At 48.1% G+C, this 11,933-nt stretch overlaps 1 protein-coding gene across 1 annotated transcript in view; it reads right to left on the reverse strand.

Annotated features, from left to right (window-relative positions):
* LOC119280238 (polygalacturonase-like) overlaps positions 1–9,905 on the reverse strand; it is a 25,688-nt gene extending 15,783 nt beyond the window's left edge. The window contains exon 1 of the mRNA XM_037561156.1: positions 9,744–9,905. Within this exon, the coding sequence (XP_037417053.1) occupies positions 9,744–9,905 (162 nt within the window). The remainder of the gene's footprint in view (positions 1–9,743) is intronic.
* Between the last annotated feature and the right edge of the window lie 2,028 nt (positions 9,906–11,933).

Here is an 11,933-nt window from a genome sequence, read left to right on the forward strand (position 1 = left end):
AACCGGGACTAAAAGGTCCAGACGAACTGGGACAAATGGCCCACGTGGCCCCTGGGCACACGAACCGGGACTAATGCCCCCATTAGTCCTGGTTCTAGACTGAACCGGGACTAATGGGATAACCCGGGGTGGACCAAAGCCCTCTTTTCTACAAGTGATAACACTAAGACAGGGTGGCAGTGGTGTGACGTGCTCGTCTCGGTGTCCGTTGTGGTAGCGACGATGACGTCCGCCTAGACTCGCGTAACCCTAAGATAGGGTGGCAGTGGTGTCACGTGCTTGTCTCGGAGTCCGTCATCGCCATTGCGACAACGTCCGCCTCGACTTGCGTAACCTACTCTGAGATTGTAAAGGATAATCCGACAATTACGGAAGAGCGGTTTGAAATATTCAAGGCGGCTTGCGTTGCCGCAGCTACCAAAGAAAAGTCAGAGTACATGAAGGGGCTCCAAGAGAGGAACACGGGGTGCCACCACCTCAGAAGCCGTGGTTACGCGGGGAAGAGGTCCATATGGGCCAAGGAGGACACGAAACGTGAAAGTCTGGGCATCCCAGACCCCTTGGCGGAGTTCACCTTCCCGTAGGAGCGTGACATTATCAGGGCCTGGTATCGTTGGGACCCAGTCAAGAAGGTTTTCGAGATGGACGCGGTCACGACAGAGTTCATGAGACTGCTGGTAATTTTAGGTTCTGATCAATTCGACTCCATGTTTAGTCATATTTGTAAACGATCCTTGTTCCTTTTGCAGAAAGAGCAATACAGGATTGCGGCCGAAAGCGACTCACCGTCAGAGGCGTTGGCGAGACCCAAGTGGGACACCCCATTCAACTGGGCCTTGAACATATTGAAAGGACTTCCGGTGGACACTCGGTCGTCGTATGGACGCGTGCACGGTATCGAAGACGGCGCCACGTGGAAGAAGTACTACCGTGATACCATGGGGGAGAGAAAGGAAAGACTGAGGTTAAATGAAGAAAACATCGACAAGAAGGTTGCGATTGGGGTTGATAAGAAATTAGCTGAGACAATCAAAGCAGCGGTAGCTGCCGCAAAAGAGGAGATTGCAACTTCCTATAGTGTCTTGGTTCTGGCTATCGTCAGTTGGACCAAGCAAAATCCAAATAAGGATGTAGAGGACTTCCCCTTTTCAACTTCTTGGGGAGCAGCTCGACTAGCGTTGCAGCAGCACTTGCCCCCGCACCTGCTCCTGCACTGGCTCCTACACCGGATCCTGCACCTGCTCATAGCAGCCCGTCCTCCGTCTCGGACGTGCTCGGCGGTGCTTCGTCTTTGGCTGAGCTCGACGCCCTCACTGTACTTTTCACACCGACCCTCTTCAATATATGCATCAATCTTCTGTTTCCATTGCCTTTCGGATGTCTCACGTCACAGACATGTCTTTGCAGGCCGACATAACCCTGTGCACTATACTGTACACTATCAGTGGCTAGAAGGTGGACGTGGGGAAGGCGACGATAGTGAAGCCGAAGGAACAATTGTTATACAGCCGTCCGATCCCCCTGATGTCTTCAAGGTTTCCGTGGCCAGTGTCAAACCGGGCCACAAGAATTTGGCTCCTCCGATACTAGGGGGAGATGACGATGAGACCCGGCGGTGGCTCGGCGATTGCAAGAGTTGGGTCCTGTTGTGGCTCAAGAGTCTGCTTCGTCTGGAGGCGGCCGGGAGCACACCCACCATGACCACGCAGCCTCAGCAAGGTATGAACATCAACACCCCACCTACCCAACTAGCGTCGCCTGTCGTGCCGGGTGATAGCGGACGGGGTGAGGAAGAGGCTCCATTAATCACTGATGACGTTGCCGCCGTCGAAGAAGCAATGCATGATATCGATGCCATCGATGAGGATGAGGATGACGATGACACTCTACAGTATCTCAATACTGGCGCCTATGACGACGGCCGTTTGATGGCTCAGTAGTATGAGTACTCAGGGTTTGAGCGTCATGAGTCAGTGCCTGAATTGCCGGAGGATGAACGTATTATAGACGACCTTCTAGTAGCAAAGAAGCAAAGAAGCATAGGAAGAGATCGAGCAAAGGCAACAAAGCTACTTCTATGATCTAGCCGACTTCACAGCCTCTGGTTCAAGACCATATACCTATCCCCGGTGCGGCAAAATGGCATATCCCCGGTCATCCGGTCCTACCTAAGGCAGCGGTATAGGCTATATACGGCGACCTAAGGAGACTTCATGACGATGTGCTGTGGAGAGAGAAGAGCCTGACCCCCTAGGAAAATCCAGGATACCCGCTCTACGTGGTTAACGTGCCGCATCAAAGGTTGTACGTCGACACATTCACTGCGGAGAAGTTCTTCCTTCCATTCGATTACATCTTCGACATGTTTCACTTGAAAAAGTTGGATTTTAATTTTGTTCGCCTTTTTGCCTTGCACATGAACCACATCATTAGGATTGAGCAGATACCTTATATCTGTGTCGCTGACCCGTACTTCATGCATGAGGGCTTCTTGGCGGTCTTCCCAAAGCACCGTGAATACGCGTGTAACTACATTGCTGATTTCATGGTCACCAATAAGGACAAGGAGACGATTTTCGTGCCTTATCATCCTATGTAAGTCATCCGCAGATATCTTTCCTTCGATTTCAATCATTCATTTGCACGCGTGGAGGCTAGATTGAGGTGTACTTATTTTTCCCAGCGACAGGCGCGCCGTCCTCATCATCCTTTACCCCCCCCCCCCATTCTTCCACGCTCTTTACTTGGACTCGTCGAAGAACATGAAGAAAAAATATTACACCCACATAAGGCCTGTTCTCGACAGTGCTATCGTTACCTACGACCTATGGGGTGGAGAGATCAAGAACAGGAAGACAAGGAACCGCGCGCCCGCCTTCGGCTATAAGACCGACTTCTGCTGCATCCAACAACCAAGTGATACTCTTAGTGATGGATTCTATGTCCTCTACCACATGCTGGAGTACAAACGGGATCAATAGAACCTTCGAATGTCACCTAGATCCAGCGATGCCCATATTCTGTAATGGGCAAAGAACCTAGGAGATGTCCCGGATCATCGACTCCGAGCTGAGTTCTATCACATCTAGCATGAGCTTGTCCAAATCATCATGAAGGAGGTCCTCGAAAAAACAGGGATCTTCTACGAAGAAGGGCAAATGTCGAGGGAAGACGTCCAAACACGCGTAGCCGCTCAACGTCCCGACCGAAAGCCTTTCAGTATGCTCGGGGACTATCTCCTTGACTTGGATGGATGACACGACATGTTGGAGTGATTGACGATAAATGACAATGTGTCCGTTTAGTCCATACTTTCTCTATGACGAAACTTTGAGTTATGCATGACGAAACTTTATTTGTGATGTAATTAAACCGTCCTCCTCAACTAGCGGAGATCACTCTAGTTAGGGCATTTTGGGTATGATGAACTTTGTTAGTTATGCTTATGATATGTTGCTTCTTTTATTTTCAAGTCTGTCTTTTTCTGTTGCTCAACTATATATGTTGCATATCAACGACTCATGTGACAATGCAGGTGCATAGATCATCGATGGCGAAGAAAGTGCTATGCCAGGAGTATACGACGAGTGGCCGAAGTGTCAGGCCCAGGTGTACCAGTTTCTGAGCGACAGCCAGTAGTTAGTTTAGGTTCATGCTAGTGCAAGAGAGGGATATGAACTGACGCCTCAGCAAGTACTACATTATGTATGATGAGACATGTCATGTAACTTGTATAGCTATATCGTGATTATGATGTGACGATATGATTTGTGTTGGATGATATGATGAGACTATTATGTGTATGATATGATGAGAATATTGCATGTTTATGATATGATTAGAATACTGTATAAAACCTGTAAAAAACATCGCAAATACGTAGCAAAAAAATGAGAACATATAGTAGTAGCACCCTTTAGTGGTGGACATGCAAACACTGCTGCTAAAGCACTTAGCAGTAGCACCTGTATGGAAAGCACTACTATTAAGTAGGTATAGCAGTAGCACGTGTCAGAACGCGCTACTGCTACATGCGCTACTGCTAAACGTTAGCTGTAGCGCCGTATCAGTAGCGCGGTTACCCACGCTACCGATACACCAAACACCCGCACTACTGCTGGGCTTTTCCCTAGTAATGCTTATGGTTACGTTTTGAAATCACCACCTCATGTTCTGCCTTGCAATATTGTCTCTATTTGATCAAAGTGCATGAATCTCTAGACACTGGTGGAAAAACAGGCTTCCGTCCAGCCCCATAAGTCACGAAGCTGTAGGAACCGCGACTAATGGGACCTTTAGTCGCGGTTCTGGAGGTGAACCGCGACCAAAGGCCTGGGCCCAGGGCGCTCGGTGGCCAGCTGGCGCACGTGAGGGTCTTTAGTCGCGGTTGGCCAGGACAACCGCGACTAAAGGCCTTCGGGCACCTTTAGTCACGGTTTGCCAGGCCAACCGCAACTAAAGCCCCTCCCCTATATATACCCATCCAGCAGCCAACACTTAGCCATTTGGAGCCATTCTCTTCACAAGTGGGTGTAGGTTTGCTTTTGGTTCCTCTTATGCACATAAGGTGTTTGATGAAATGCCCCAAGAGCATGAAACAAACATGACATGAAGTGTTGGAGCCACACTCCTCGATCGCGGTTAGCAACTTGATGAACCTTTGATGTGTCATTGATAAAATATGCATGTGTGCAGTTCATTGTTTAATTTATATTGTTTGTAGCTAGTTAGTTTAACAAATGCATGATGGTTAATTATATATTTTATATTATAATAATGCAGATGAATCGGCAATGGATGTACGGTAACTGACTCTCCGGCGAGTTCACTACGGGTTTGAAAGATTTCCTCGTAGTGGCTAATGCGAACAAGCAGGGGGGTTTTGTTATCTGTCCATGTGTTATCTGTAAGAATCAGAAGGGTTACTCTTCCTCAAGAGATGTTCACATGCATCTGCTTCGGCACGGTTTCATGCCAAGCTATAATTGTTGGACCAAGCATGGAGAAAGAGGGGTTATAATGGAAGAAGATGAAGAAGGGGATGATTTCATCGATGAAAGCTATCTTGCTCATTTCGGTGATACTTTCATGGAGGATGCTGAAGGTGAAGGGGAAGGTCAAGAAGAGGCACGTGATGATCCCGTTGATGATCTTGGTCGGACCATTGCTGATGCACGGAGACGCTGCGAAACTGAAAAGGAGAGGGAGAATTTGGATCGCATGTTAGAGGATCACAGAAAGGCGCTGTACCCCGGATGCGATGATGGTCTGAAAAAGCTGGGCTGCACACTGGATTTGCTGAAATGGAAGGCAGAGGCAGGTGTAGCTGACTCGGCATTTGAAAACTTGCTGAAAATGTTGAAGAATATGTTTCCAAAGGATAACGAGTTGCCCGCCAGTACGTACGAAGCAAAGAAGGTTGTCTGCCCTCTAGGTTTAGAGGTTCTGAAGATACATGCATGCATCAACGACTGCATCCTCTACCGCGGTGAATACGAGAATTTGAATGAATGCCCGGTATGCACTGCATTGCGTTATAAGATCAGAGGCGATGACCCTGGTGACGAGGCATGGGGCACATTCCGTGGAAAATAGGGTTCCCCCAGAACGATGACCCGTACGGTTACAGAAGCCGTAAGAGAAAGATGGATCGGGAAGCAGATGTTGTGGCGCGGTTGGCATCGGAAATGGATGTGATGAAGAAAACCATGAGTGTACTAGTAGCCGAAAGAGATGCAGCTCGGGTGCAGCATGAAGATCATCCAGCGGATCTCAGAAGCCAGCAGCGGAGAAGCAGCGTGGCTTCCACGGAGGCCCCACCGGCTGGTGCAGATGCACCGACGATCGAAATTACTGCACCGGAGCCTCTGGTGGTCGAAATTACTGCACCGGAGCCTCTGGTGGTCGAAATTACTGCACCGGAGCCTCCTCGCTACCCCGTGGACGATATAAAGGAGATGAAAGAATGTCATCTGTATTATCCTATCGGGAACATGTCCATGAAGGTAGCCATCGGCAGTGCTTTACCATGTTTACCTGGAGCACTCCACCACAACAACCCCATTCAAGATGGCTATGCTCGTGTCACGGTGGAGGACATAGTCCAAGGGTTTGAGGACCTGGAGATTGACATTGCTACACCTGAAGGGGAGAAAAGACTTGGAGATGTCAAGCGCCATTTCATTCTATGGCAAAAGAAGTTTATCAAGTTTCCAGGCGAGGCGCCAAGGACAACAAGTCCACCCCCCTACGGTGGTGGTGGTGGCGGTGGCGGCGGTGGTGGTGGTGGTGGTGGTGGCGGTTCACCTACACCTCCGTCACGTCAGCCGCCGCCGCCCCCCAGTCCACAACGTCCGGCGGGTGATCAGCCGCCGCCCCCCAGTCCTCGTCCGGCGGGTGATCAGACGCCGCCCCCCAATCCACCTCCGGCAAAGAAGCAGAAGCAGTCATGGATTATTAACCCGGACCCTTATGTACCTAAGACCACAAAGGTACCGGAGCCATCACTGAAGCCTCTCCCCACAAGGCCTTGGGAACGTAGTGCCGAGGAAGTCGACGCGGCCGCGGCTGCTGATTTGGAGAAATGGAAGGCGGACTGCAAGAAGAAAAGAGAGCCCGAGCCCAAGCCAGTATTTTCTGATGAGCAAAAGAAGTGGGCTAAGTCATTTTTGAGCACACCGTCCCAAGCCGCGAAGAATCTGCCTAACGACTATGCACGTGAACTTCGCAGGCAGGCACTCATGTTCAAGGAGAACAAAGAGCGGGAGAAGGCCGAAAGTAAAAAAAGCGGGAAACAAGTTGCCCAGCTCGGGGAACAAAGTAAACAATCGATTGCCCCGCTTATAGTGGAAGCCTTCTGTCCGGATGCCCCCGAGATCATACAAGCTGCGGCAGCACAGGGATTGACTGTAACGAGTGCCAGAGAACTAGCGGCCAACTTAGGTATTACTCTTCGTGAACTGTTAGGCCTTGATGAGGCGCCAGTGAAGGAGGTAGTAATTACATATGTCAAGAATGGGCCTCTCGTCGAGCCTGCGCAGGAAAAGGATCTACCTCCACAAATGAAAGGTCTGCTGAAATGGTACAAGGGTTACATAAAAAATAAAAACGCCAAAGAATATATTTATGCGGAAGTTAGACATGAGCATCACTTCAAACATTACTATGTACAAATTGAACTGAGTGAATTGTTCCAGCTTTTCAATCTGCGCGAGCTCGATAAATCTATCATCAGTTGCTACGTTCTGTAAGTGATTTATTAATTTCTACCCCATCTCGTTCATATTGCCTGCACTATATATATGTCCTAACTATATTGTTGTGTCCGCTATTATACATGCAGAATGAAGATTAAGGAATGCAGAGTAAGGAACATCCATGATGTTGGGTTCATTGACCCACACATCGTTAATGGACATGTGTTGGAGCGTCACCCCGCCGACGTGGAGGCAGACCTGTGGCACTTTCTTACAAAGCAGGAACTCAAAAGTGATATTCTATTTCCTTACCATTTTGAGTGAGTGTTTCTGTCTTGAGCACATTCTCTTTTGTTTACTCCATGCATGATATGTGGCCGGCTAATCGATGAGTTATGCATGACGTACTGTGCATGTATCGTGTTCGCAGGTTCCACTGGATTCTGCTAGTAATTAAAGTTAACACCTCAGAATGTCTCGTCCACGACTCTGTGAATATGGATCCAAAGCTTTGGGGCGGCATGAGAAGAATGCTGCAGAAGTAATTATTTTCATTCATTTGCGCTCTATATCGATCGGCCTATTTCGTTCATTTCCTAATATCAACTAACTAATTAATAACTCTCTTGTTCATTTAATTTTCTTTGCCTCGTAGGGTTTGGAGACGGTTCGTAGATACAAAGGTCGGTGAATTCAAAAAAGAGCTAGAATTCAAAATGTTAAAGGCTAAGAATGCTGGGGATATTCAGCCACCGGAGACCAATCTATGTGGATACTATGTCTGTGAGATGATCCGGCGATACACCTCTGAGCGGGTTCCGAGTGATACCAATGCTCAGAGGAATAACCTCCGGTGGATGCTTAGTCCAGAAGCTCGCTTCCGACCACTTCAAGAGGAACTAGCTGGATGGTTCAGCAGGGAAGTCCTCCATCCTAAAGGAGAACACTATTACGAGGACGTAGAACTTTATATGCATTAAATCATGTATGGAAACTTGTTCAAAATTGTATATGGTCATCCGATGATATTGAATATATATTGTATATTCCTCTTGAATTCTTTTTGGTTCTAATTTCAAATTTATTTGAAATTGTACATTCATATGCATGTATGTAGTACCGTAGAATATATGAAACTCCTTCAAAATTAAAATAAAGCACAAAAGAAATAAAACAATACAAATTAAACAGAAAACAGGTTTAGGGGGGGGGCTAAAACCCTAAACCTGTGGCGGCCTTTAGTCGCGGTTGGCCAGAAGAACCGCGACTAAAGGTCCTCCGCCCCGACGGCCGCCTGGCGCCCACGTGGACGGGCCGTTAGTCGCGGTTCTTAAGCAGCCGCGACTAAAGGTGGGGGGCTTTAGTCGCGCTTATTTGGTCGCGGTTGCGCAACCGCGACTAATGGCAGTTGCGAACCGCGACCAAAGGCCTTTTTTCCACCAGTGAGACACACCATAAGGCAACTTAGAATTGAAAATGTAGTGCATGACTGCACATTTTTGGAGAAATATTCCTGAAATTGATACTAGCTCCATCTTTTGTTTTGTTTGCACGTAATTGCAACGCGCTCTTTTTGAGCTTCGCTATTCAGAGATTTAACATTGGTTGTGTTTTTCTGCGGCTTAGCAGAAGCGTCGTTGTTGGGGGTCGAGCCACTAATGTAGAAGATTCATAGCGGGATTCGCCAAGTGGATGCTGGCATCCTCCTGCCGTCTGGCACCGGGTTTGGTCTCCTGATCCCATGTTCCATTAGCTTTGCAATATCTATGATCTTTACAGTAAGACTGGTTAATATGGCCAAACTAATGTGTGAAAAGGAGCCTAATCCTTTTATGTTACAATTTTTTTATCTTTGGTATACACACCTCAGCTTTAATAATATGTTCTGTGACAGATTAGGAGTAGGAGTATTTGTCTGATATATATTTATGGTGCAGCTTTGTCCAAACTGATAATTAGGTGGTAGCTTTGTTAATAATAATTAGAAGCTTAGAACTGTCAGTAAATCCATGGTATTTACAAACATGAGTGATAGTACTAGGACTGAATTTATATTCAAGCGGGGATCATGTTAGTATTTGGTGCATGACAAGGAGCGGAACTTTTGCAAGCAGATCTGCTTGGTTTGTGCTGGTTTACTCAATTCTTTGTTTGAAAATTATGGGATTTTGTATCTAGATTTGATCCTTTTCTTTTAACTGTTAATGTCAATAACAAAATTCTACACTCGCCGTTTCTATAGTGAGGCACATTGGTCGTGTAGGAATGCCACCAAGTTCGAAAGCAAACATTTTCTCCACTGTGTTTAAACTTCAAAACCATAACCAAATTTTGAATCCCATCTTATAAACATTTTTATTTTTGGTAAAAAGAGCAACACTAGCATTTTTTGTGGTGATGCAGGCGTGTGACGATGTTGATTTTTGGGTATGCAGGAGTTTCGTTCCCTCTGGGCTATGGTTTCCGATCTGATATGGTGTTATTGCGAGCGTGACGATGGTGATTTTTGGTGGTGATGGAGGAGTGTAGTAGCCTCAATGCGGCGACCGAGTCGCTCCTGAATGCGCGGAGAAGCAGTGCCGCCTGGCCGGCGAAGTGGCCGGCAGCAGGAAGTCCACCGTCGAGCACAGCAATATCTGGAGTAGAGAAGCAGAGTTGGATTCCAGTTCCGACGCCGAGATCTCTGCTCGCCGCCACCACTCCCTCCATCCTTCTTCAGTCCCTCCCTCCTCAAGGCCGGCGCCTCCCCGGACGGAGCGGGCGGTCACCCTCCTTGAATTCGACACGGACCGTCCCGCGGCTTTTTCCTCTGTTTACCTGGGGCTACGGGGGCTTCAGGCAGGTACCTGCAGGGTCTATATCTGTGTTTATTTTTTCGCATCTCAAGCTGATGAAATGAACCGTAGTAGATCTGTGTGGTTTGTGTTGAATCTTTTTTTTGTCCCCATAACTGCCACACGTGTGGGCGTTAAGGGATCTGCCCACACGTTCTTTGTGGTGCCTAAGAGGACCAGCCCACACGCTTGTGTGTGGGTAAAACAACTAGCACCCACACGCCTTTGTTTCCCTCCCGGTCCCTCTTATACGCGTGCGTGTGGGCGAAATAGATAACGCCCACACGCCCGGTACGTCACGCCTCGTACCTCGTGGTCTCGCACGCCCCACGTGACACTTTACCGCGTGCACGCAGTTGCCATGGGCCGGACCCTCGTCTATGTTCGTTTAAGTGCAGTTGCCATGTCGCTGAACTACGGTTGCCATGTCGGACAACTACAGTTGCCATGTCTACTCAATTGCAGTTGCCATCTCAGGTCAAAGTTCAAGATTGCCATTTTTTGGACAACTACAGCTGTTGCCATGTGTGGTCTGGTCTACTGCAGTTGCCATGATTTCAAAACTTTAGGAGTTACCACCTACTAACACTAGGCAGTTGCCATGTAGCACTGAAAAAATGGCATGGCAAAAAAATATGTTCGGGTAAAAGAGAGAGTTGCCATGTGCTCACAAGCACGTTAGGGCAGTTGCCATGTAAAAAGAAAGAGTTGCGATCTGCTTACGTGCACGCTAGGGCAGTTTGCCATGTACCATGCAAAACATATGGCAACTGACATGTTCGGGTAAAAAAAGAGAGAGTTGCCATCTGTTTGCAATCACACTAGGTCAGTTGCCATGTACACTGCAAAACGCATGGCAACTGGCAGCTTGGGTGTGGGAGAGGAGGCGGACGTGTGGGCGAGATGGCAAACGCCCACACACCGGCCCTTGTGCGTGACTGAAAACTGGTGTGTGGGTGAACTGCTAAACGCCCACACACCGGCCCCTCCGTGTGGTAAAACAGATGTGTGGACGAATTATGTCACACACCACACACACGTCTTATCCTACGTGGCACAGAAAATCAGCCAGATTTTGCCAAGATTCGTGCATATAGTACTGGACGGTGATGGATGCGTGTGGTCGAGATGGTCAACGCCCACACGTGTGAGCGTTAACATTTCCGTTTTTTTTTGCCGGATGGCTAGGACTCTTGTAATCCTTTTAGGAGTAATATTTTTTAGCTGGTTACTTTTTTGAGAACTAATTACATTTTTAGAGAACCTTTTGATGCGAAACATTTTCTGAGAATGAATCGGTGGGCTTCTTGCCCACTGGCTTGGTGTAGCCCGTCACTAACCACGTTTCATGCTAAACAAAGAAAAGGCCCAAGGCCTAGTTTGCTAAAGGAGATAACGTTGGGGTCTTTCTTCCTCTTAGACACACATCAACCGGTGCGTTTCATACAGAGCACTTTGCAGCCTATCAAAAAAAAATAGAGCACTTTGTAGCGCTCCAATGGCGACTCCGATAGATCAGGCGAGATACTCGGGTGCTCGCACGGACCTGGCTGGGGGTCCCGGGGGGTGTGCGGCAAGGCTGCTAAAGAGTGCCACCGTCCACTGGCTGTAGAAGCGGGCGGCTAGGCCGTCGACGGCAGTGCGGTTTGAAGGAAGAAGAAAACCAATGGGAGGAAGAAGAAAGAGATCCAGCCATTGATCTTGTATCCGACGGCTGAAAAATCGACTGACCAAAAACTTTTTTTTCCAGGCGAGTGACATATAACCAGACCCCCACACTTCACTGTTCGCCAGTTGGTGCTTGGCCAAGAAGCAAACGACCTTGTTTTCGTGCAAGCTCAACATGGTTGTATCCACCAAGAGGTGATTAAAACATGTCTCATCGTCCAACTCCAGAGCCTCG

This window comes from Triticum dicoccoides, chromosome 3B (assembly GCF_002162155.2).
Source record: "Triticum dicoccoides isolate Atlit2015 ecotype Zavitan chromosome 3B, WEW_v2.0, whole genome shotgun sequence".
NCBI lineage: Eukaryota > Viridiplantae > Streptophyta > Magnoliopsida > Poales > Poaceae > Triticum > Triticum dicoccoides.